Source organism: Maylandia zebra, linkage group LG14, assembly GCF_041146795.1.
Source record: "Maylandia zebra isolate NMK-2024a linkage group LG14, Mzebra_GT3a, whole genome shotgun sequence".
In the NCBI taxonomy this organism is placed as follows: Eukaryota; Metazoa; Chordata; class Actinopteri; order Cichliformes; family Cichlidae; genus Maylandia; species Maylandia zebra.
This window is the reverse complement of record NC_135180.1, coordinates 36,494,684-36,516,970: the sequence shown is the minus strand read 5'-3', so window position 1 is coordinate 36,516,970 and position 22,287 is coordinate 36,494,684. Positions and strand designations below refer to the sequence as shown.

Genomic DNA, 22,287 nt, shown 5'->3' with positions numbered 1-22,287 from the left:
GAAAATTTATCAGATAAAATTATGCAAAGTAAAAATATTTTGGCAAATAACAGTACTGAATATTTGAAATCACTTTCACACGAGTCTCTTTAATGAGGAAACATTCAGGAGATCGTTTACAGATGAACAAAATGTTTCTCAGCTCAGTCAGTTAAGATTTGCCTTAGTTAAATATTATCCATATCTGATATTAGAGCAGGAGAAATATGAACCTGAATGAATTATTAAACACATAATGACATTAAAATACTGTCTAGTGTGGATACAGATATCAAGCTAGTAAATGTAATTTTGATTTATAAAATTGCTGTAAGAAAGGCCGGAGTGGAGGAGGAAAGAGGCACTTTCTGTATCTGAGCTTTGCCTCACTGGTGTTCAGAGTTTAGAGTATGTCTTAGTTTTGGGACTCTTCTTCTCGAGGGCTGCCTGAGCTGATTTCATCAGATCTTCAGTCTGAAGCATGCTCATGTTCCACGTGGCCTGGAGAAGGAGAAATTATGAATTTAAGTCAGTACTTTAAAAAGGGAACTTTATAAGTTCATATGCATTTAAGTGAGCATGCCACATCCCCTTTATGCTATCAAGTGTCATATAAAAGACACCAGGAAACTGAAATGGAGGGAATGAGGTAGCAATGCCAGATTCCTTCCGTAGAACTCTGAACACAAACCTTAAGAGTGACGTTGTGAAGCTGACAAAAATATGCACAGAAAACTTTGTCATATTATATTCATCCTTACAATGTAATCCAATCCATCTGCTACGCTGTGGTTTCTGGCATAGATGAGGTTTATTTTGGTGCCCTGCACAGCAACTGGGCTGCGACCAGCAATCTCTCCAGCAATCTCCAGAGCTCCAGCCATCATCGCCTCCTTATCTGCAAACACTCGGCTGAAGAAGAAGGGAAGGGTTTCAAACTGTTAGAATGAATAAGTGTTTTTAATTTGGAAAAAGAGTGATGAGGGAACATTGTTTACCTGACCAGTCCGCTGCTCTTAGCTTCATCAGCATACATCTTTCTCGCTGTCAGAGCCAGTTCATTAACAAGACTGTTGAAAATAGAAATAGATTTTTTTTTTAACCTACAAGCATTCAGTCACTTAACAGTGTCATGTCATAAATTTCTTTGAAACTTGTCCCAATTGTAAATCATGCTGCTGGCTCACCTTTGGCTGCCGATGACCTTCGGGAGTCTCTGGAGTGTTCCAACATCTGCTGCAAGTCCAATATCAACCTCCTATGGAGCCAAAGCAGAGGGCATCATCAATGCTACATTTAGCAAACAGAATCTCAAGATCTAGTGTGTAATCTCTGCTCAAAACCTTGCTGTAGGATATGACAGATCAAAGAGATCAAGATCTGTGAAATTGTTTAACACAAATCTTCATAAGTTGGTCTTAATTGAATCAGCTATCTATTCCATGCTTTCCCAATTGTCCTCACCACAGTGATAAAATCAGATGATTATACCTTAACTTGGAACCAGGCGTCCTGGGTGCACAGGCGAATGTCACAGGCTGTAATCATGTCAACACCTGCCAGAGAAAACACCACCTACGGTTAACTCACCGAAGCTCCTTTCTCCACCAAACTCAATGCGTCAAACACCTCCACAACCAAGAAGCCTGTATCACAGCCTGTGGGTTTCCCTGGCTCCTGCTAGCATCATGTCCATGCAGTAAACTAACCAGTTATATATCAAAGCTTGAAAACATAGTATTTTCAAATGTCTTGTTGTCTTCTAGGGTCAAGTCGAAAGCAGCCATGGGGAAGAGGGGCATATGTATAGTTTCAGCCACCGCCTTCAGAACACAGCAAATCTCCTTGGGGAGATATTTCAATTCAAATTCATCCATACCACAAACACGTTGGACTGGTCCAGCTGAATGACTCAATTAGGAATTTTAGGGGATTTGAAGCTTTTCACACAGTGGCTACAGCTTCTTATATCTGCACACTTCTCAAAGCATCATCCTCCTAACTTCAAGTGTTAAAATGCATAAAACAAAGGCTTAAAAAACAAACGAACATTCATTTATTTCTTCTTGGCTGTAAATGCGTTTATTTCTGCTGTAAAGTTGGACATTTTAACACGAGACTCTTTGGGAATTCACTCCCTTTTGCAGCCAGACTCAAGCAGACATTCGAGGAACTTTAGTGTTTTTCTAACTCCTGTACCTTAAGATGATTCACTACAGCACTGTAATCTTTACAATGTCCTACCTGCTCCTACACAGGCTCCATGGATGGCCACCACAACAGGCTTCGGGCACTGCGAGAACACAATTCAAGAGGAAACGTACTTTAATGATAGTGAGGGAGAATTTGTAAGGAAGGGAAGCTTGGTGCACGCTGGGTCCTACTGCTCTTACACTACAGACATTAACAGTGTGACAGTGTATCTTGTATTGAGTTCTTACTGTTGTTTCATGCAGGTCACACAGATGAGCAATGCCAATGGAAAAAAAATATAATTTCATTACAAAAACTGGAATTTTAAAGACAAAATAACCATAAAATAAATCCTATGTTTGTAACTTCTAATCTGTCCTAAGGCTTTCTTTGGCTGAAGTAAGATTTCCACCATTCATCATTTATCCAATTCATAGCCAGGGTTGGTGGGGGGATTAAGTCTATCCCAGCTGACCCATGGTAAAAACTGATGACTGAATTTTAAAAGATAGCAATACAACAGTGGACATGAATGCAAAATGAGCTTTCATGAACCCTAATATTGTTAATATAACTTATCTTGATTTAGAGAGGCAACATCTGAGCAAGAAGCACAGTTCAGGAACCTTCCTGATAAAATCTGATAATTCAGTCACACCTCATGTTTGTGACTGGTTCAGTCTTCTCACTCTTTACATTAATAATGCGCTCTGACCTTCTCTATGACGGAGAAGGTCTCTTGGAATTTCCTAATCTTTTTTTTTAACCCCCAGGAGATTCTGGCTGTGTCGTCTCCTTCTGGTTGAAGTACATTGTTCATCATGTCCATGAGATCGATACCTGCGCATTAACACAGATGAGATTTTACACACTGATTATACTCCACTGAGAGAAGAGAACAGAGGTTTTAATATTCTGTATACCCACCAGCTGTGAAGAGCTTCCCTGCTCCAGAAACTACCACTGCTCTGCACTCGGGGTCCTCAGAGAGCTCATTAAAGCAGGTCACCATCTCACTGGCAGAGATACACAAGTTCAGATCAGTGTTCACCCAAATAATAATTTAGCTTTTAATTCCAGTGATTAGTTTGACTTTTTGAGCTCTTTTATGTCTGATAATTTAACACTTTTAGAGTTCCATGTATTAGCATTGTATTTTTTATTCACACTAAATGATGCAATATTGATTCTCAACGATTCACGAAATAGTAATAGTCTGAATATTGTGTTCACTTGTTTGTAGGGAATGACTGTATTTATTTAAACTCTTGTATGTGCTTCTCTCCTGATCAGAGGACTGAATACGTTTGGGAGCTAGCCTACTTGCTGGTCTGTGCTGTTACACAACGAGGGTTGCAGGATGAATGAAAACAAAAACAAACTTATACAAGTGCTTTCCCCCCCCTCACACACTATACTCCCAGCATAAGTAAGAGAAGCCAGCTGAGGTAAATACATGCTGGGTATGATGAACCTTCTCTTTATTTTCACCAAGATAAATAAGGAATATGGACAATATGGACTTTCTAACTGAATATAAACTGTGAGACAGGTTCCAGCATCCAGGTATAATATATAGCATTTGTCATGCCTCTGACACTGTGTAAAATATGTATATATGTAATTCTGATTCCTGCCTCCAGAAAGCACTGTTCATGGCATTGCGTTTCTCAGGCCGGTGAAGTTCAACATGCGTGATGGACTCTGTAGGACGACTGATGGCCAGGGTTGTGTACGGAGGGGTGGCAACACCTGAAGATGACATGGCTCTGGCCACAGTTTGACTAGGCAACCACAACCCCTTATCTAAGAAGAAAAAACAGAACAACATTAGACTGTGGCCGAGAAGCAAGAGTAGTGAAAGCTACAAGGCTACAATGGACTATTCATAGGCCTTTTCTCATCTTTACCATTTTGTATCTTACTTACATTCAAGGCCTCAACTCACCTGTACACCTCAGTATTGGTTCAGTCTACAGTGTTCTCAAGCCAGTATTATAGAACAGAGACACACACCGAATAAACAACAAATAAACAAAACAAGGGTATGCACAACATTGTCATCAGTGCCACAATTCCACAACTGACTGAAGTTGGCATGGATGTCCAGCCTTGGATGTCAATGAGATGACCACTGGTGATCTGAGTCGACATAGTGACACCCTGTGACTGTTTCAGCACAACAATGTCTGCACAGTCCAGCCAAGCATTTAGTCCCAGTACACCTCGCTGTGAAAATGTCTGGGACATGCTAAGTCGATGTGTTCAACACAAGCAGCCACAGTGACCATTTCACAGCTGCAGGCTGCACTTGTCCAGGAATGGAGAGCAATCAGGGCACTTGATTAGTCCGTGTACAGACTTCAGAGGAGACCAATACTCATTATTTGTAGATATGGTAAATGGACTGGTTTTATATAGCACTTTTCTACTCTGAGCACTGATTTGAACATTCTTCTTCTTCTTCTATGTAAGTGCTTTCTTTGCACACATTCATACCTTGACAGACACATCAAAGATCAACCTGGGCTTAGTATCTTGCCCAAGAATATTTTGGTATATATTCTGAGTGTGTCCATCCCTGTATGACCACAGTGTACCCATCCATGTTGCATGTTTCCAGCGCCTTGCTGAATCTGTGACATGAAGAATTAAGGTAGTTCTGAAGGCAAAAGGGGTCCAACCTGCACTAGGAACCTAATAAAGTGGCTGGTGAGTGTAAATAAAGGAAAAAGTAAATATATGATAAACAAAATTAAAACAAATATCTAATGGAGTCATAAATCACCACAACTCTAATTTAATCACTAAAATAGTAATTTTGTTTAAGAAAGTGAGCAGTCCACCACTATTGATCCATGTTTTTCCACAGTTAGTCTTTTCCCCTCACTTCTAACTCCTCAAATGCAGCTTTTGTTTGAAGAAAAAAAAAGAAAAAGCATATTTATACGCAATTAAACTATATGCAGCTAAATGGACTACTCTCCACCGCTCATTCTTGCTGCTTGTCAGGTTGTGTTGAGTGGAAACACCCCTGTACTTTAATTGCAGGGTGGTGTCTGTCGGTATAAGGCCACACAGGCTTCATTTCCCCATTCATACAAAATACAGATGAAGTTACTGGAAACAGAGGAATAAGTAGCCGGGAGGAGACAATTATAAATAAAATAAGAACAGGTCATTGCTTTTTGAATGGCACACTTTTTAAGATAGTTAAACATCTAACTGTAGTTGGTGTAATGCTATGGAAATGACAGAACAAAGAAGTATATCAATCAAAGAAGACTCTGCGTCGGTCTTCTAAACAGCCGTTCACTGACAAATAAGGGGCCTCTCATCCAAGAGCTCCTATCTGACTGTAAGTTTGACTTTTTCTGTTTAACTGAAACCTGGCAACAACCTGATGACTTTTCTCAACTGAATGAATCCACTCCTCTGGGGTTTGTTTACTTTTCGAAACCTTGCTGCTCAGATCGTGGGGTTGGTCCCGCGATCATTTTTCGCCAGCACTTGAAAGTCCTGCCAGTTAATTTTGATCGATTTAGTTCTCTAGAGTGACTTTTAAGTGAGCTGACTGGACCTATTCCCACCATCATAGCTACTGTATACTGCCCCCCCAAACCTAACCTCAGTGACTTTGCGAACCTACTAACCCACCTTTCATCTCTCTCCCCAAATGTTACTTTGATAGGAGATGTCAACATTCATATCGAAAATAATAACCTTCTGCTCACCAGAGACATTTCCTCCTGTCTCAAGGGCTTTGAATTCAAACAGTTTGTCAACTTTCCCACTCACTAAAAAGGACACACCTTGAACTTGGTCTGCTGTTCTGGTCTTACTCCCTCGAATCTTTCTGCTGCTGAAATCCCCACAACTGACCACTTCCTCCTTTCATTTAACCTCACTCTCTGTTGCGCTTCTACCAAGCCAACCCGCCTAATTTCGTTCTGCAACATCAAGAACATTGATATGGACATTCTCGTTACCAGATTGGACAATATTCCCAATCCTGTCTTCTATTCTACCCCCGATGATCTGTTGTTATATAATAATAATTGTTTACTCATTGTCCTTGATTCTCTGGCTCCTGTAAAAACTCACTGTTTCCTTCGCTCGCTCTGCTGCCTAGTTTACCTCTGACCTCCGAGTTTTGAAGGCCAAAGCTCGGCAGCTAGAGCGTAGTTATAAGAAATCTGCTTTAACTGTTGACGCAGAAATCTATAAATATCATGTACTCCAATATAAAGACTCCATCAATCAGGCCAAACAAAGCTTCTACTCTGGTATTATCACTTCTTGTGAGAGTAGCTCCAGGACTATGTTTTCACTTCTCAAAAAACTTCTTCAGCCCCCCAACGCTTTACCACCACACTTCTATTCTTCTGAAATCTGTAACTCCTTGATGCTGTTCTTCACTACAAAAATGAATAACATTCATCCGGCAACTCAGTTCAAATGCTGTGTCTACCCCCTCTCCAGAACCTTTTCTCCATTTTCAGCCCCTTTCCACCTTTGATCTTCCTGATTTATCTGATATTTCTGAGTTTATATGTAAATCAAAGCCCGCCACATGTCATCTCTAGGAGAGGGCGATGGTTTTACAAAATCCAAAGGAAAAATAGGAGAAATGAGAAGCACAGGAAGGAACAGGGGAGAGGAGACAGTTATATCTCGACTTAGATTTGGACACACAGGTTTGAATAGCGCATTGTTTTTAATAGGAAAACACAGTACAGGGGAGTGTGACTGCAACAGAGAACAGGAAACAACAGAACAAGTTTTATTGCATTGTTAGAAATATGATGCAGAGAGAAGACAATTAATCAAAAAGCTTGGCTACATGAAAGTGGACTTGGTTGATTTATTTCGTAAGAACTTGAGAAGTGAATGTTATCAGGCCATATTTTGGTTTTTTAAGGCAGACTAGTTTGCTTGGGAAGCTTTGAATGGATTTTTATTTTTGACATTTCGGTCCACACTCCACACCAGTAGGTGGCGGTAATGCAACATTTTGTTGTTTGTCAACCACCAATAAATAATCTGAAGAAGAAAAAGAATCAGAATAAGAGAAGCTTTCCCAATTTATTGCTCAATTTGTGAGTGAGGTATTAGACACTAATGTACTGTAACTGTACTTTTCAGGCTGTACAGTTACAGAGTGGCCGTGTATTTATTTTCTGCCGTTTTGGAGAGGGCGGCTGCCCTTCTACCGGCAGGGATTTAATTGCTGCCCACTGTAGCCTGTTCGGCGTGCAGTGTTGATCGTTTCGGCCCAGTCAAGCTGAGGGAAACGTCTGCAGCAGCTGCCGTTTGGCCCCGTCCTTTAAGGAACTGCTGTCTTGTACCGTCTACAGTTTTGTGACACTGTTTATATTTGGTTTGACCACGTAGCCAGACTCTGGGGATCCTTTACGTTTCTGGTGTTTGTTTACAGTGACATTTGTACCTGCACATTTGATTTGTACCATTCGTCAGAGAGAGCGTCATTCCTTTTTGGAGTGCGCTGGGATCAAATATCGTCTGTGTTTTTATTATGTTGGGAGTACATTTTGTAGTTTCACTGTGAGCAATGCGTCTGATGTTAAGTGCCCTATTACCTATGACTTTTTTTTTAATGCAGTGAATTGAGGATACTCAGTATCTGTGGGACCTTCGGTTGTGGGTCGTTTTCCACACTACTTTTGTTGTACGGCACCTGGGGTGTAGAGTTGGTTTGCACGTGTGATTTTCTTCTCTCATGGTCCTTAGCTACTGGCAAGTCCAGTTCAATGTATGGTGGTTTTATTTAATTTAGGATAGTATTACAGGATAGGACATGCCACAGTCAACTTTTATTGTGCTCTGTTCTTTTTTTAAAAGTTTTTTTATTTTAACAAATGCAGTTAATAAAGGTATCTTAATATTAGGACCAGCCTGCCTCAGTCGTGTATTCTCGAAGCTGTGTAATGTTTTCTGGTTGGTTTTTGAAAAGACTCTTTATATTTCATAGGGGTGAAATTAAAGAACACAAAGTGAGCCCTGCACCTTACGAAACACTGAAGCTGCAGTGACGACCTTTCACCCACTTATCTTTATAAAAGGTTTTGTTTCCAATTTTTGACTCCAGAACTTCAACACACGGCTCCGCGCTAAAACAGCGACAAACATTCAAAACATGCAGTGTATTTTCACACGATTTGATACGTTTTACTACTACTTAACACAACATCTAAAGTAAAATAATAAAATATAAACAAATTATAGACACTTACATCTAGTGACAGCTGACCTGAAAACCATCGCTAACATCGCCTTTTGAACCCTGCAGAGTCCAGACTGTTTAGTGAACACGGTCAAGTGAACCGTCATTTGTGATCTGCAGTGAAGCCAGCCGCCTCTTATCTGACGCATAAGTTTTCTTTCGCTTCTACACTAGGCTTTACGGCAGCGCCAGTGCTAACTTAGCTAGGGAATGTTCGAATTGTTTATAGTTCACATAGTGACGTCACGGGTTCATTTAATGAGCTGTGCGTTAACATTTGTTAAGTAAAGCCACGCTGTATGTCTGCTGTTTGTGCGAAGGATAACCGGTGAACTACCGATTAACTCACGTAAGATCCCTGCTGATAACTACTTAGCTTTAGCAAAGCTAACTGGCTAATGTCCAGAGGGCCAGGTGAAGTGAATGATTGTTTCTGTATGCAGCCTCGCTAAACGGTCTGGACTCTGCACCGTTCAAAGGGCGATGTTGGCAGTGGTTTTCAGGTCAGCTGTCACCAAATGTAAGTGTCGGTGATTTGTTTGTATTTTTTTATTATTATTTTAACTTTGTTGTTAATTAGTAGGGAAACCCATAAAAGCGTGTGAAAATACACCGGATGTTCTGAATGTTTGTCGCTGTTTTAGCTCGGAGCCGTGTGTCGATGCACAAAACCTTTTATAGGGATAAGTGGGTGAAAGCTCGTCAGTGCAGCTTCAGTGGTTTGTAAGATCGCGGTCAAGTGACGGTCAAGCCGTCATTTGTGAGCCGCGGTGAAGCAGCCACCTCTTTTCCGCCGCCTAAATTTTCTTGCACTTTTGCACTAGGCTTTACTGCAGTAGTGATGGGTCGGTCGCGAACGAAATGGCTCTTAGAGCCGGCTCTTTGACGTGAACGACGCGAGCCGGTGCCTTATCACGAGCCATGGGTTTTTTTTTTTTCTTTCTCTCACCCTCTCTCTCTCTCGCACTTTTTTTTCCCGCTTCACTCAGCATGCGAGCCTTGTGCTTTATGCTGGGCAGAGGAGGGAGGGGCGGTAGTTACATTCAGTAGCACAGGAACAGAGCGGGAGGGAGAGACAGAGAAAGAGCCAGGGACAACAACCTCACATTAGAAAGGTATAGTAATCATCCACAACTATTTTCAGTTGCAGATGATAAAGGATTCAGAAAGTTAGTCATGCAGGCCCATATGACAGAGAATATGAATGTTCTTTTTGTTTTCATATTATAATTTATATTTAATTGTGTTGTGGTTTGCAGTGTTTTGTGTTGTTTCACTTTAAATTTGTAAAAGGAAAAAGCTGAAAATTTAAATAGTTAAAAGTTGAAATGTGAATAGTTGATTTTTGTATTATATGATTTATTTATTACATTTTATGTGGAGTGAATAAATAAAAGTATATTTACGGTGGCCCCTACAGACAAAGCACATACAAACTTCAAATCATGTACGAACTCCGAAGCACGTAAAAACTCCAAAACACGTAAAAACACGTAAAAACTCAGAAGCACATAAAAACTCAAAACACGTATAAAATACAACCGAAGTGCTCCAGGATGCTAGGGGCAGTGTTGAGCTTTTGTTACCTAGTGGCTACACAAGCCAGCAAGTACCAATGACCGGATTTGGTGTGTGGTAGTAACAGGTAAATGAACTTTTTTTTTTTTTTTTTTTTTTTTTTTATTATTTGACTATATATGAATGCTTGTGTATAAATACACAAACAATACACATATGCTTTCATGCTTTCAATTGTGTAATTTAAGTGATCTGGGTAGCTCTGTTTTGGAAGTTCAGTTCATGCTAGAAATGTGTTTTGGAGTTTGTACGTGTTTTGTCTCTAGAGGCCACCGCATATATTTCTATATAAATAAAACCACTTTTTTTTTACATTGGTAATTCCTTTTGTGCATAATTTTATATTATTGTTAATAATAAATTAATTGAAGCAACAAAACAACCTGAAGAGCCGGTTTGGAACCGAAAGAGCCGGTTCTCTAAAAAGAGCCGGAAATCCCATCACTATACTGCAGCGCCCTTTCACCTTCATTGCTAATCGCAAACTCGCGCACACATACGAACAGATTTCATTTAGACAGTCTGATTGCATCATATTCAAAAATTCATTAAAAATCATCCTTGAAAGTTCACGTGAAACTTTCGACGCATTCTTTCTCTCGTCCAACGACTCAAACTACGTCTGGAAGTTTCATCTCTATCGTCTGCATATTCCACAAAAATGAAGGGAGGGAATTATGCTCTAGTTCAACACAATTACTCAAATATTGCATCATCTTTCCATCTGAGCATAACTGTTCTTTGCGATCAGCAATGAAGGAGAATAAGCGCTGCCGTAAAGTCCAGAGTAGAAGCGCAAGAAAATGTGTACTTTATACAGGTTATAGTAGTGATTTTAATTTGTCATAAATGTTGATTTTCTGCTCCATGTATTTTATATAGTTTAATAGTGTATAAATATGTTTTTTCTTTTTTCTTCAAACAATATCTGCATTTGAGTAGCTAGAAGTGAGAAAAGGGAGTTGACTGTGGAAAAACATGAATAAATAGTGGTGGACTGATCACTTGCTTAAACGAAATTACTATTTTAGCGGTTAAATTGACAGAGTTGCGGTGATTAATGACCCCATTATATATTTGTTTTAATTTTGTTAATCATATCTTGACTTTTTTCTTTATTTATACTCACCAGCTACTTTATTAGGTTCCTAGTGTAGGTTGGACTCCTTTTTACCTTCAGAACTACCTTAATTCTTCATGTCACAGATTCACCAAGGTACTGGAAACATGTGACATGGCTTGTTATCCTGCTGTACACAGCCATCACAGGATGGGTACACTGTGGTGATAAAGGGATGGACATGGTCAGCAACAACACTCAGATAGACGTAGTATTCAGAAGATGCTTAGTGAAACCACTGCTGCGAGGCAACATGTTCTTTGCACCAAGATCAGAATCGAGACTCAGGCCAGACAATATTTATTTTTTCTTCTATTGTCCAGTTGTTATAGGTCTGTGCTAGTTGTATCCTCTTCCTTTCAATAACTATTGCAATTACTGTAAAACTGTACCACTTTATTGTAAAACTGAACCAATACTGAGGTGTACAGGTGAGTTGAGGCCTTGAATGTAAGTAAGATACAAAATGGTAAAGATGAGAAAAGGCCTATGAATAGTCCATTGTAGCCTTGTAGCTTTCACGACTCTTGCTTCTCGGCCACAGTCTAATGTTGCTCTGTTTTTTCTTCTTAGATAAGGGGTTGCGGTTGCCTAGTCAAACTGTGGCCAGAGCCATGTCATCTTCAGGTGGTGCCACCCCTCCGTACACAACCCTGGCCATCAGTCGTCCTACAGAGTCCATCACGCATGTTGAACTTCACCGGCCTGAGAAACGCAATGCCATGAACAGTGCTTTCTGGAGGCAGGAATCAGAATTACATATATACATATTTTACACAGTGTCAGAGGCATGACAAATGCTATATATTATACCTGGATGCTGGAACCTGTCTCACAGTTTATATTCAGTTAGAAAGTCCATATTGTCCATATTCCTTATTTATCTTGGTGAAAATAAAGAGAAGGTTCATCATACCCAGCATGTATTTACCTCAGCTGGCTTCTCTTACTTATGCTGGGAGTATAGTGTGTGAGGGGGGGAAAAGCACTTGTATAAGTTTGTTTTTGTTTTCATTCATCCTGCAACCCTCGTTGTGTAACAGCACAGACCAGCAAGTAGGCTAGCTCCCAAACGTATTCAGTCCTCTGATCAGGAGAGAAGCACATACAAGAGTTTAAATAAATACAGTCATTCCCTACAAACAAGTGAACACAATATTCAGACTATTACTATTTCGTGAATCGTTGAGAATCAATATTGCATCATTTAGTGTGAATAAAAAATATAATGCTAATACATGGAACTCTAAAAGTGTTAAATTATCAGACATAAAAGAGCTCAAAAAGTCAAACTAATCACTGGAATTAAAAGCTAAATTATTATTTGGGTGAACACTGATCTGAACTTGTGTTTCTCTGCCAGTGAGATGGTGACCTGCTTTAATGAGCTCTCTGAGGACCCCGAGTGCAGAGCAGTGGTAGTTTCTGGAGCAGGGAAGCTCTTCACAGCTGGTGGGTATACAGAATATTAAAACCTCTGTTCTCTTCTCTCAGTGGAGTATAATCAGTGTGTAAAATCTCATCTGTGTTAATGCGCAGGTATCGATCTCATGGACATGATGAACAATGTACTTCAACCAGAAGGAGACGACACAGCCAGAATCTCCTGGGGGTTAAAAAAAAAGATTAGGAAATTCCAAGAGACCTTCTCCGTCATAGAGAAGGTCAGAGCGCATTATTAATGTAAAGAGTGAGAAGACTGAACCAGTCACAAACATGAGGTGTGACTGAATTATCAGATTTTATCAGGAAGGTTCCTGAACTGTGCTTCTTGCTCAGATGTTGCCTCTCTAAATCAAGATAAGTTATATTAACAATATTAGGGTTCATGAAAGCTCATTTTGCATTCATGTCCACTGTTATATTGCTATCTTTTAAAATTCAGTCATCAGTTTTTACCATGGGTCAGCTGGGATAGACTTAATCCCCCCACCAACCCTGGCTATGAATTGGATAAATGATGAATGGTGGAAATCTTACTTCAGCCAAAGAAAGCCTTAGGACAGATTAGAAGTTACAAACATAGGATTTATTTTATGGTTATTTTGTCTTTAAAATTCCAGTTTTTGTAATGAAATTATATTTTTTTCCATTGGCATTGCTCATCTGTGTGACCTGCATGAAACAACAGTAAGAACTCAATACAAGATACACTGTCACACTGTTAATGTCTGTAGTGTAAGAGCAGTAGGACCCAGCGTGCACCAAGCTTCCCTTCCTTACAAATTCTCCCTCACTATCATTAAAGTACGTTTCCTCTTGAATTGTGTTCTCGCAGTGCCCGAAGCCTGTTGTGGTGGCCATCCATGGAGCCTGTGTAGGAGCAGGTAGGACATTGTAAAGATTACAGTGCTGTAGTGAATCATCTTAAGGTACAGGAGTTAGAAAAACACTAAAGTTCCTCGAATGTCTGCTTGAGTCTGGCTGCAAAAGGGAGTGAATTCCCAAAGAGTCTCGTGTTAAAATGTCCAACTTTACAGCAGAAATAAACGCATTTACAGCCAAGAAGAAATAAATGAATGTTCGTTTGTTTTTTAAGCCTTTGTTTTATGCATTTTAACACTTGAAGTTAGGAGGATGATGCTTTGAGAAGTGTGCAGATATAAGAAGCTGTAGCCACTGTGTGAAAAGCTTCAAATCCCCTAAAATTCCTAATTGAGTCATTCAGCTGGACCAGTCCAACGTGTTTGTGGTATGGATGAATTTGAATTGAAATATCTCCCCAAGGAGATTTGCTGTGTTCTGAAGGCGGTGGCTGAAACTATACATATGCCCCTCTTCCCCATGGCTGCTTTCGACTTGACCCTAGAAGACAACAAGACATTTGAAAATACTATGTTTTCAAGCTTTGATATATAACTGGTTAGTTTACTGCATGGACATGATGCTAGCAGGAGCCAGGGAAACCCACAGGCTGTGATACAGGCTTCTTGGTTGTGGAGGTGTTTGACGCATTGAGTTTGGTGGAGAAAGGAGCTTCGGTGAGTTAACCGTAGGTGGTGTTTTCTCTGGCAGGTGTTGACATGATTACAGCCTGTGACATTCGCCTGTGCACCCAGGACGCCTGGTTCCAAGTTAAGGTATAATCATCTGATTTTATCACTGTGGTGAGGACAATTGGGAAAGCATGGAATAGATAGCTGATTCAATTAAGACCAACTTATGAAGATTTGTGTTAAACAATTTCACAGATCTTGATCTCTTTGACCTGTCATATCCTACAGCAAGGTTTTGAGCAGAGATTACACACTAGATCTTGAGATTCTGTTTGCTAAATGTAGCATTGATGATGCCCTCTGCTTTGGCTCCATAGGAGGTTGATATTGGACTTGCAGCAGATGTTGGAACACTCCAGAGACTCCCGAAGGTCATCGGCAGCCAAAGGTGAGCCAGCAGCATGATTTACAATTGGGACAAGTTTCAAAGAAATTTATGACATGACACTGTTAAGTGACTGAATGCTTGTAGGTTAAAAAAAAATCTATTTCTATTTTCAACAGTCTTGTTAATGAACTGGCTCTGACAGCGAGAAAGATGTATGCTGATGAAGCTAAGAGCAGCGGACTGGTCAGGTAAACAATGTTCCCTCATCACTCTTTTTCCAAATTAAAAGCACTTATTCATTCTAACAGTTTGAAACCCTTCCCTTCTTCTTCAGCCGAGTGTTTGCAGATAAGGAGGCGATGATGGCTGGAGCTCTGGAGATTGCTGGAGAGATTGCTGGTCGCAGCCCAGTTGCTGTGCAGGGCACCAAAATAAACCTCATCTATGCCAGAAACCACAGCGTAGCAGATGGACTGGATTACATTGTAAGGATGAATATAATATGACAAAGTTTTCTGTGCATATTTTTGTCAGCGTCACAACGTCACTCTTAAGGTTTGTGTTCAGAGTTCTACGGAAGGAATCTGGCATTGCTACCTCATTCCCTCCATTTCAGTTTCCTGGTGTCCTTTATATGACACTTGATAGCATAAAGGGGATGTGGCATGCTCACTTAAATGCATATGAACTTATAAAGTTCCCTTTTTAAAGTACTGACTTAAATTCATAATTTCTCCTTCTCCAGGCCACGTGGAACATGAGCATGCTTCAGACTGAAGATCTGATGAAATCAGCTCAGGCAGCCCTCGAGAAGAAGAGTCCCAAAACTAAGACATACTCTAAACTCTGAACACCAGTGAGGCAAAGCTCAGATACAGAAAGTGCCTCTTTCCTCCTCCACTCTGGCCTTTCTTACAGCAATTTTATAAATCAAAATTACATTTACTAGCTTGATATCTGTATCCACACTAGACAGTATTTTAATGTCATTATGTGTTTAATAATTCATTCAGGTTCTTATTTCTCCTGCTCTAATATTTAACTAAGGCAAATCTTAACTGACTGAGCGGAGAAACATTTTGTTCATCTGTAAACGACCTTCTGAATGTTTCCTCATTAAAGACACTTGTGTGAAAGTGATTTTAAATTTCCAGTCTTGGTAGAATAAAGAGGGCACATCAGAGGAGATTTAGGAGGAACAACTGCTCAGCTCTTTCTAACGTGCTGCAGTTGAGTCTGTTGTAATGCACTGCTTACCAGTGTGGTATCAAGGCTGTTCTGTAGCACAGCGGTCTCCAACCTTTTTTGTGCCACGGACAATATTTTCACGGACCGGCCTTTAAAGTGTCGCAGATAAATACAACAAAATAAAACTAGTACCGGTACCGAAAAAAATACGATTTATTCATAACACACGTGAAAAGACCCAGGAAAACAGAGTTAACGATCAAAACCATAACAAAATAACGCTGAAAACCGATTAAAAACCCTGAAAACCATACATTTCACACCTGAGGCTCAACTCTCCTGGCCCAGTACCAAACGACTCACGGACCGGTACCGGTCCGAGGCCCGGGGGTTGGGGACCGCTGCTGTAACAGACAAACAGGCACTGCGAGGAGTGGTGAGAACAGCAGAAAAGAAAAACATGGCAAAACGAAAACTGGAGGATACTCAAGCAAGCACAAAACATCATCAGTGATGGTGTCACAATAGAATCTTACAAGAAAGAATCAAAAATTGTATTCCATTGTGCTTTATTAGCTCCGGTGAAAAACAAGTTAACAATGCAACATATGCGGGACTTTTCGGGGCTGTTTTGATATCGCTCTCTCTCTTTTAACCAATCAAATTTCGCTGTGGTAGAAGCTTTAAACTCGGTATGACCCAGGTTGATAGAGGGTGCCCAGTCTGGATCGCATTCCAGCATTTTATAGGCTGGTTGTCCTACAAAACACAACAAATATTAGCCTGCAAAGCCACAGTGAACAAAGCAGCATAGCGCAACGAATTCAATTCAAATCAATATAACACTTATTTGTAACCTACATCAACAATTATGTTATGATAAATTATGTAATAACTACAACAGAAGACTTACCTTCGTGGAAATGCTTGGAGCAGACTAACATGTGAGCTGGAGTGTTCTGGGACTTTATATTTGGTCTTCGAATGGCTGCAATCCAGGCCATTCGTCGGCTCTTTGTTACTTCGGAAACATGGCTTGAACAATTTCTCTTCCACGACGTAATCCGATAAAAATCGATATTTTTACCCGTTGGCTTCCCTCTCTCAAGAGGGGCGCCGTTTGTAAAGTGAAAACATGCTGAAATTAACGGCAACATTTTTCCACATTTAGCTCAGAACCTTACAAAAACATGTTTTTTGGAGTCATTTTTTACAGCATTTAGTAAAATATTTTTACGCAATTTTAAATATTAAATCTAAATGTTAAATTTTAATATTAAGTGTTAAATCTAAATATTATATTTAAATCTAAATGTTAAATCTAAATGTTACAGGACAAATTTATTGTACGGATCAACGGAAATACCAAAATAAAAGCTTCACGAAAACCTCCGTTGCAAAAGTGTGCCAGTAGTGGTCAGATTGTGTCTGCTCTACCCTGATGGTCACTTCTCAACGCCATAAGCGGCTTCACTTCTTGCCTAACAGCACGTCCAGCGATTTAGCTGAAAACATCGGAAGATCCGTTTTGTAGGCCATCCAAAGGTTCAGGAGTAGTGGACTCTCAGCAGCTGCAGTCTCCACTTCACAATCGCTGCAGCACATGTCCAGCTAAATAGCTGGACATGCTCGTTTACCATTTAGATTTAATGTTTAATATTTAGATTTAACATTTAAAATTGTGTTTTAAATATGTAAAGTTACAAATATTTTACTAAATGTTGTGAAAAAATGACTCGAAAAAACATGTTTTTGTAAGGTTTTGAGGAAAAAACTTGACGTTAATTTCAGTATGGTTCACTTTACAAACGGCGCCCCATATTGTTCCCCCTCCATGCATCGCTACCTTATCGAGATGAAGGGGTTGGTGTGTCCCAGGCAGTGGCGGTCCTAGCCTGTTTGGCGCCCTGGGCGAGCACTCCCTCTGGCGCCCCCCCCCCTCACACACACACACAGACAAAACATATTAAGGATTGTCCATTAACATAAAGCTGTTGTACACACACACATATATGAAGAGAGAGAGAGAGTATGCACAGTATGCGAACGGCTACCAAACAGCCATCATAATACGTCATACAATGAGAACAGAAACAAATCAACAATTGACAATGACTATGATGCAGAGATTTTTAAAAATGACTGTATTTGATACTACAGAATGTATTTTGGGACTTTGTTTTTTTTCTGCTCTCCAGGCAGTTTAGTGTCAGTGTTGACCACGCTTGCAGTGAAACATTCAAAAGGGACAAAGTATTTAAAGGGAGACGCGACAGAACTTCACGGCCTGCTTGACTACCTGCGATGTCATGATAAAAGACTTACAAGCCCAGAATTCACAGGCAAGTAGCATGGAAGCTGTTGTCTTATTTATGACTGACTATGTCCTAATGTTCTCTGTGAACATACTTGTCTGCAGGGAGTCCTCAGAAATACCTGGTGTGCAGTGAAAGACCCTGTTAGTTGCTGAAGTAAAAAGCAAAACAAACTGAGAACATATAATGAGGTGATTTGGTTGTGTGTGTGTGTGTGAGATCATTTTCGCTCTCAGATGAAACTAATGGGAAAACGGCACTACTGAAGGCTTTGCTGAACCTGAAAGGTGGAAATAACAACACAATTGAAGTTATCCTTGACATAGCAGAGAAAACTGGAGATTTAGAAAATTTGATCAATGCATCGTATACAGATCCTTACTACAAAGGTAGGGTGAAGGAAAACTGCCAATCTTAAAATAGACCTATCGATGTTTCTGTGTTGTACTGGCAAGCCTTTCAAGATAAATTATGGATCATACAAAATTGTGATGACTAACCTCAGCTTGTTTCTTATAACAAAAGTCCTACGTGTAACAGGTCAGACAGCCTTGCATGTTGCCATTGAGAGGCGGAGCTTTGAGCATGTGAAGCTGCTAGTCCAGAAAGGAGCTGATGTGCAAGCCAAAGCAAATGGAAAGTTTTTCCAGCGTCATGCTGAAATGGGCTTTTATTCTGGTGGGTAATGTCATATTGGTGTTAACAAGCTACACTTTCTGTCTCAGTTGTTTATGGCTGAGTGTTATCTCTAAGCTCATCTGTTTGTGTTTCCATTAGGGGAGCTCCCTCTGTCATTGGCTGCCTGCACCAACCAGCCTGATATTGTGTCCTTTCTCATGGAAAACCCTTACAGAAGAGCTGACGTGACTGACAGAGACTCACAAGGAAACACTGTTTTGCACACCTTGGTGGTCATAGCAGACAACACGAAAGAAAACACAGATATGATTGCAAAGATGTATGATGAAATACTTGTTCAACAGAACAAGCTTGACAAAAAAGTCCAGTTTGTAGAGATTGAAAATAATGATGGCATGACTCCTCTAAAACTGGCAGCAAAGCTCGGTAAGATAGAGGTACAGTGGGGCAAAAAAGTATTTAGTCAGCCACCGATTGTGCAAGTTCCCCCACCTAAAATGATGACAGAGGTCAGTAATTTGCACCAGAGGTACACTTCAACTGTGAGAGACAGAATGTGGAAAAAAAAAAAATCCATGAATCCACATGGTAGGATTTTTAAAGAATTTATTCGTAAATTAGGGTGGAAAATAAGTATTTGGTCACCTCAAACAAGGATTTGATTTATTTCTAAAAGACAAAGTGCAGCAGCAAAATCAGTGTCACACAGCAACAGCAGGCCTCTCCTCATCCCAGTGTGGAGTCCATGCAGCTCTGCTTACAATATATAAAAGAAAATACAATCTATCAAAACAACGATTCTCCCAACAGCCACTTTAAAGTCAAATGTTATAGTGGGGTAAAACAGAGACAAATATGAAGCCACTAATAATAACTTGTAATATTTAAATCCCCACTAAGATGGATCAATTACACAATACATATTCAAACAACTTTAACTTTTCTCAACATGGCTGGAAATACTATGCAGTGTGCAGCCTCAGGTGATGAACTCATTATACACATAAAACATAACCTATACATTTACACATACCTAAAAGACAAAGTGCAGCAGCAAAATCAGTGTCACACAGCAACAGCAGGCCTCTCCTCATCCCTGTTTAGCACAAGTAAGGACCACATAAACGGATGGTTTAACAGATAAAACGCAGTTCCAATTACTATTTTTCTCGTTCAAAGCAATCAAAAACACTTTGGGAGCTTTTAGCCAGAAGAACTAATACTTAGCAAAGAAAAATACACCAAATTTAAATGTATAATTTAGTACAGGGAGAGGAGCTACAGAAAGTGTGCCTCACCAGTGTGGAGTCCATACAGCTCTGGCTGGGAAACCCCACACACGCAACATGTTTACAAGTGGCGTCACACTGATTAATGCCCCACTTCAACAGTGACATGTGGAACCTTAGTTTTACATAAATTAAATTTACACAATAAAAAATAAACTACAGTATATACACAATACAGTTTTGAGAATGTTCACACTCAGTATATTATATCTCAGCTACACGCGCAGTTCCAGGGAGCTCCGCAGGCCTCTGAGGTACTGTAGGTGGGCGGAGATTTGAAGCAGCTCCCTCCCTGTGAGCCAAGTGAAAGAGTGCACCGTCACAAGCGAGAAGTGTCCCGAGAAGGCGGCTCAGCCAGGAACCTGCGGGAGGCCATCGCTTCTCGGCCTTTTGGCTAAGATCAAGTGTAGTATCTGTTCTTATCAGTTACAAGGCGAGAAGCAATGCAGGATGGCGGCGGCGTCGGCCAATTTTCATGAGAGAAATACATGGATGCAAGGTACAAGAAATACTTTGAGATTCGAGTTGATGGAGAAAGAGGACGAGATTCATGACAGAATTAACTTCGGACGAAGGATCCTTTACGAGGCTTTAAAGATAAAGCCTGAGGAAATCTACTGCCTCCAGCAGAGTACGGCAAGTAAACATTATGATGTAACCTTTTGCACGGGAGAATGTGCGGAGGAGGTGAGAAGGAGATTTCACGGAGAAGAAAACGAAGAACTAAAGAAATATACGGTAACTCCTTTGTACAGAAATGATTATAGGATTTTAACGATCCATATGTATAACCCTTGGGGTTCGGAAGAGACAATTAAGTACTTCTTAGGAAGGTACGTCACAGTACTACCAGGAGTGCGCAAAATAAAGGATGGCTTAGGACTATGGACCGGAAAAAGACAATTCCGAGTCAAATTAAATGTGGATACGTCTACCGAGGACGGATATTGCCATCCACCCGCGGTATTCTCCATAGGAGCAGATAGGGGTTTCCTAGTGTATGCTGGGCAGCCCCAAGCGTGCAGAAAATGTGGCAGTACCGGACATAATGCGGACAGGTGTGAACAAATGAGGTGCAGGAGTTGCGGGAAGATAGGCCACATAACTAAAGACTGTAAGGAACCTAGAAAATGTCATTTGTGCGATTCAGAGACCCATAGGGCAAGAGATTGTACTAGGCCAAGGTCATATTCTGAAGCGGCAGGAAATGAACATTACAGAAAATCGGATGCAGAAGCTGATATCAGAAAAAGAACACAGGAGGCGTCAACGGCTGCCGAAGATCACCTTAACGAGGAGAGAGCTGGGAGCAAGGAAGGTGGAGTAGAGCAGAGGAATAAGGAGGAAGGAACATTACGTGAATCGGACGCCGAGAGAGAGAAACAAGCGGAGGACGGACAGGTGTGGGCAGTAGTAGCGAAGCCGCGGAGAAAATCAGCAAAGAGGCGGAGAAAGGTGAGCTCAGGTGCTTCTCCAGAAGAGACAAAAACGGAAAATAAAGAGGATAGGGAGGAACGGATCGAGCAGGTGGAAAATACGGAGGGACATGTTTTGAGGGGTACACAGACTGAATGCATGCATACCCCCTTAAGTGACTTCACTAGTGATGGGGATACGGGGGAAGAGGCTGAAAGCGAAGAAAAATCGGAAGATTCCTTTATTAAGAACTTATTGGCGCAGGTTAATATGAAGAGTTAAAAATGGGGATACTGAAATAAAACTTCTATGGTTTTGATTTGTTTTTGGTTTTGTTTTTGAGATCCCCTTTTTTTTTTGTTTTCCTTTTTTTTTTGATTTATGTGTTAAGACATGGGAAACTTTCGAATAATAACATTAAATGTAAGGGGACTTAGGAATGCTCGGAAAAGAAAAATGGTTTATGAATTTTTGTTGTATTATAATTTTGATGTCTGCTTGTTGCAGGAAGTACATTTAAAAGATGAGGGGGATGTTGACCTCTTTACGAAGGAATGGAGAGGAGGTGAATCGGTCTGGAGTATAGGGGGAGTACATGGGACTGGGGTAGGAGTGTTATGTGGGAATAAAAGTATACGAATAAAGGACAGTTATACTTTAATACAGGGAAGGGTTATGGTTGTAGATGTGGAAAAAAGTGGGACACAAAACCGTATAATAAATGTGTATGCATATGTGGATCCCAAATTAAGAAGAGAACTTCTTTCAAAAATGGACACTTGTTTTATGACAAAGAAAAATATTTTTGTGGGAGGGGATTTCAACTGTTCACTGGAGAAAATAAAAACTTCGCTCCCCTTTAAGACCTTTATAAAAAAATACGGTTTAATAGATGTAATGGCCACACTACAAGGGAAAAGAGTGGGGTACACATGGAAGAACACAAGAGGGATGGAAAGTAGATTAGATTACATCTTGATAGAGAAAAAGTGTAAAATAAAA

General features: G+C 40.3%; 3 protein-coding genes and 1 pseudogene across 5 annotated transcripts in view; 3 read left to right on the top strand and 1 right to left on the bottom strand.

Moving 5' to 3' along the window:
• Positions 1-69: 69 nt before the first annotated feature.
• Positions 70-8,565, bottom strand: LOC101464407 (delta(3,5)-Delta(2,4)-dienoyl-CoA isomerase, mitochondrial). Its single transcript, XM_024804965.2, has 10 exons — positions 8,427-8,565; positions 3,810-3,978; positions 3,100-3,188; positions 2,888-3,012; positions 2,224-2,272; positions 1,471-1,535; positions 1,167-1,237; positions 978-1,049; positions 741-891; positions 70-480 (listed from the first exon to the last, which is right to left on the bottom strand). The coding sequence occupies exons 1-10, from the start codon at positions 8,563-8,565 to the stop codon at positions 376-378; spliced, it is 1,035 nt and encodes a 344-aa protein (XP_024660733.2). The 3' UTR covers positions 70-375.
• A 59-nt stretch (positions 8,566-8,624) lies between these two features.
• Positions 8,625-15,578, top strand: ech1 (enoyl CoA hydratase 1, peroxisomal). Of its 3 annotated transcripts, XM_024804967.2 has the most exons (11): positions 8,625-8,765; positions 8,860-8,936; positions 11,688-11,856; positions 12,478-12,566; positions 12,654-12,778; positions 13,393-13,441; positions 14,130-14,194; positions 14,428-14,498; positions 14,615-14,686; positions 14,773-14,923; positions 15,184-15,578. In XM_024804967.2, exons 2-11 carry the CDS (start codon positions 8,900-8,902, stop codon positions 15,286-15,288), a joined length of 933 nt encoding a protein of 310 aa, XP_024660735.2. In that variant the 5' UTR covers positions 8,625-8,765; positions 8,860-8,899; the 3' UTR covers positions 15,289-15,578. The 3 variants fall into 3 exon arrangements, with proteins under 3 accessions (XP_024660735.2, XP_076729586.1, XP_024660734.2); XM_076873471.1 differs by lacking the exon at positions 8,860-8,936 and having other exon boundaries at positions 8,631-8,765; XM_024804966.2 differs by lacking the exon at positions 8,625-8,765 and having other exon boundaries at positions 8,797-8,936.
• Positions 15,579-17,399: 1,821 nt separating this feature from the next.
• The window catches only part of LOC106676321 (transient receptor potential cation channel subfamily V member 1-like), an 80,252-nt gene continuing 75,364 nt past the window's right edge, over positions 17,400-22,287 (top strand). Inside the window, exons 1-4 of the mRNA XM_076892050.1 lie at positions 17,400-17,968; positions 18,178-18,330; positions 18,482-18,619; positions 18,719-19,017. Coding sequence (XP_076748165.1) covers positions 17,788-17,968; positions 18,178-18,330; positions 18,482-18,619; positions 18,719-19,017 — 771 coding nt within the window. The 5' untranslated portion in view covers positions 17,400-17,787. The remainder of the gene's footprint in view (positions 17,969-18,177; positions 18,331-18,481; positions 18,620-18,718; positions 19,018-22,287) is intronic.
• LOC112435985 (U2 spliceosomal RNA) lies at positions 20,244-20,384 on the top strand (annotated as a pseudogene).

What these genes read in the sequence shown, in the direction of transcription:
- LOC101464407 (XM_024804965.2), bottom strand. Translation starts at nt 8,565, where the DNA reads ATGCGTCAGATAAGAGGCGGCTGGCTTCACTGCAGATCACAAATGACG. An exon ending in CAGGTCAGCTGTCACTAGAT is followed by an intron (nt 3,979 to 8,426) that starts GTAAGTGTCTAT and finishes TTTTCTTCTTAG; the next exon opens with ATAAGGGGTTGTGGTTGCCT. An exon ending in TGGAGCCTGTGTAGGAGCAG is followed by an intron (nt 1,536 to 2,223) that starts GTAGGACATTGT and finishes TTTCTCTGGCAG; the next exon opens with GTGTTGACATGATTACAGCC.
- ech1 (XM_024804966.2), top strand. Translation starts at nt 8,840, where the DNA reads ATGATTGTTTCTGTATGCAGCCTCGCTAAACGGTCTGGACTCTGCACC. An exon ending in ACGCCTGGTTCCAAGTTAAG is followed by an intron (nt 14,195 to 14,427) that starts GTATAATCATCT and finishes TTGGCTCCATAG; the next exon opens with GAGGTTGATATTGGACTTGC. An exon ending in AAGGTCATCGGCAGCCAAAG is followed by an intron (nt 14,499 to 14,614) that starts GTGAGCCAGCAG and finishes TATTTTCAACAG; the next exon opens with TCTTGTTAATGAACTGGCTC.